General features: G+C 33.7%; 1 protein-coding gene across 1 annotated transcript; it reads left to right on the plus strand.

The window, feature by feature from the left end:
* Positions 1-196: 196 nt before the first annotated feature.
* Tsp_14322 (putative trypsin Inhibitor like cysteine rich domain protein) lies at positions 197-1,120 on the plus strand (the record flags this gene model as incomplete). The annotated part of the gene is given in 4 exon segments (XM_003367784.1): positions 197-257; positions 271-444; positions 767-958; positions 1,011-1,120. Coding segments are annotated over 4 exon segments (537 nt in total), but the record flags the coding sequence as incomplete, so codon positions are not given.
* Positions 1,121-1,150: the final 30 nt, after the last annotated feature.

Genomic DNA, 1,150 nt, shown 5'->3' on the forward strand with positions numbered 1-1,150 from the left:
TTTTTAAAGTGTTTTTTGAAAATAAGAAAATTATGTGAAATAAAACACAATTTTATCAAATTAGTGGAAAATTTTTGAAAGTGACTACTTTGACATATGAAAAAAAAGAAAAATGATAACTTTTAATGTTCATTCGCAGCTAATTTATTATTTTTCATTTTAATATCTCAATTTTAAATGGAATAACTCTCATTACATGAACATTACGTGGCAGAAGTTATCAAATGTGACAAATCATGAAAGCTGTTTTGCTGTCGGTAATATTTTCAGATTTTTTTGTATGTGGACCCAATGAAATTTATAAACAATGTGGAACGGCTTGTCCAGCTACTTGTGAAGAGCCAAATCCCAGTTGCAGTCTTATTTGCGCTAGTGGATGCTTTTGCCTAGACGGTTTGGTTCGCGCGAGAGATGGAAAGTGTGTAAAGCTAGAGGAATGTCCAGGTAATACTCGTTTTTTTATAATTTTACATGAAACGAGAAACTTTTTTTCATTTATTTTTTGAAATTCTTGTTTGCATTTGTCATTTCACAGTAATTTGTAATGTATTTTGTTGACAAATATAAACAATACAATAGAAACCGTTTTTTTTATTTTCTCAACTTATTTATTACAAGAATATTTTTTGAAAGCAACCTTTTTTCATGTAAATATTTCTCTGTGAAAATGGTAAATGTTGAACTCATTTGCTAATTGCTAACTAATCAACTCAGTTGTTAACTTCACGATTTTTACGAGTACTTTTAAACCGTACTGTATTTGCAGCAAGTGATAAAATGGAATGTAACAATGATGAAGAATTCGACGAATGCGGTACTGCATGCCCACTTACATGCGATACAATCAAAAAAGATATGCCACAAACATGCACAAAGCAGTGTGTAGCCGGTTGTTTTTGTAGAGGAGATTTGGTGCGCGATCCGGGAGGAAGATGCGTAGCACGAGACATGTGCGAGGGTAAGTGAGTTGCAGAATGCGTTGGAAAAAGTTAGTGTAATTTTTAACGCAGACTTGGGGGTTTGTGGTTTGAATGAACAATTTGCTGAATGCGGAAGCTCATGTCCACCTACATGCAGATCTTTGTATAGAAATTCATCTAGGCCGTGCCCGCTGAAATGTGTTCGTGGATGCTTTTGTAAAGAAGGATTC

Source organism: Trichinella spiralis (assembly GCF_000181795.1).
Source record: "Trichinella spiralis strain ISS 195 chromosome Unknown Scfld3677, whole genome shotgun sequence".
NCBI classification, from domain to species: domain Eukaryota; kingdom Metazoa; phylum Nematoda; class Enoplea; order Trichinellida; family Trichinellidae; genus Trichinella; species Trichinella spiralis.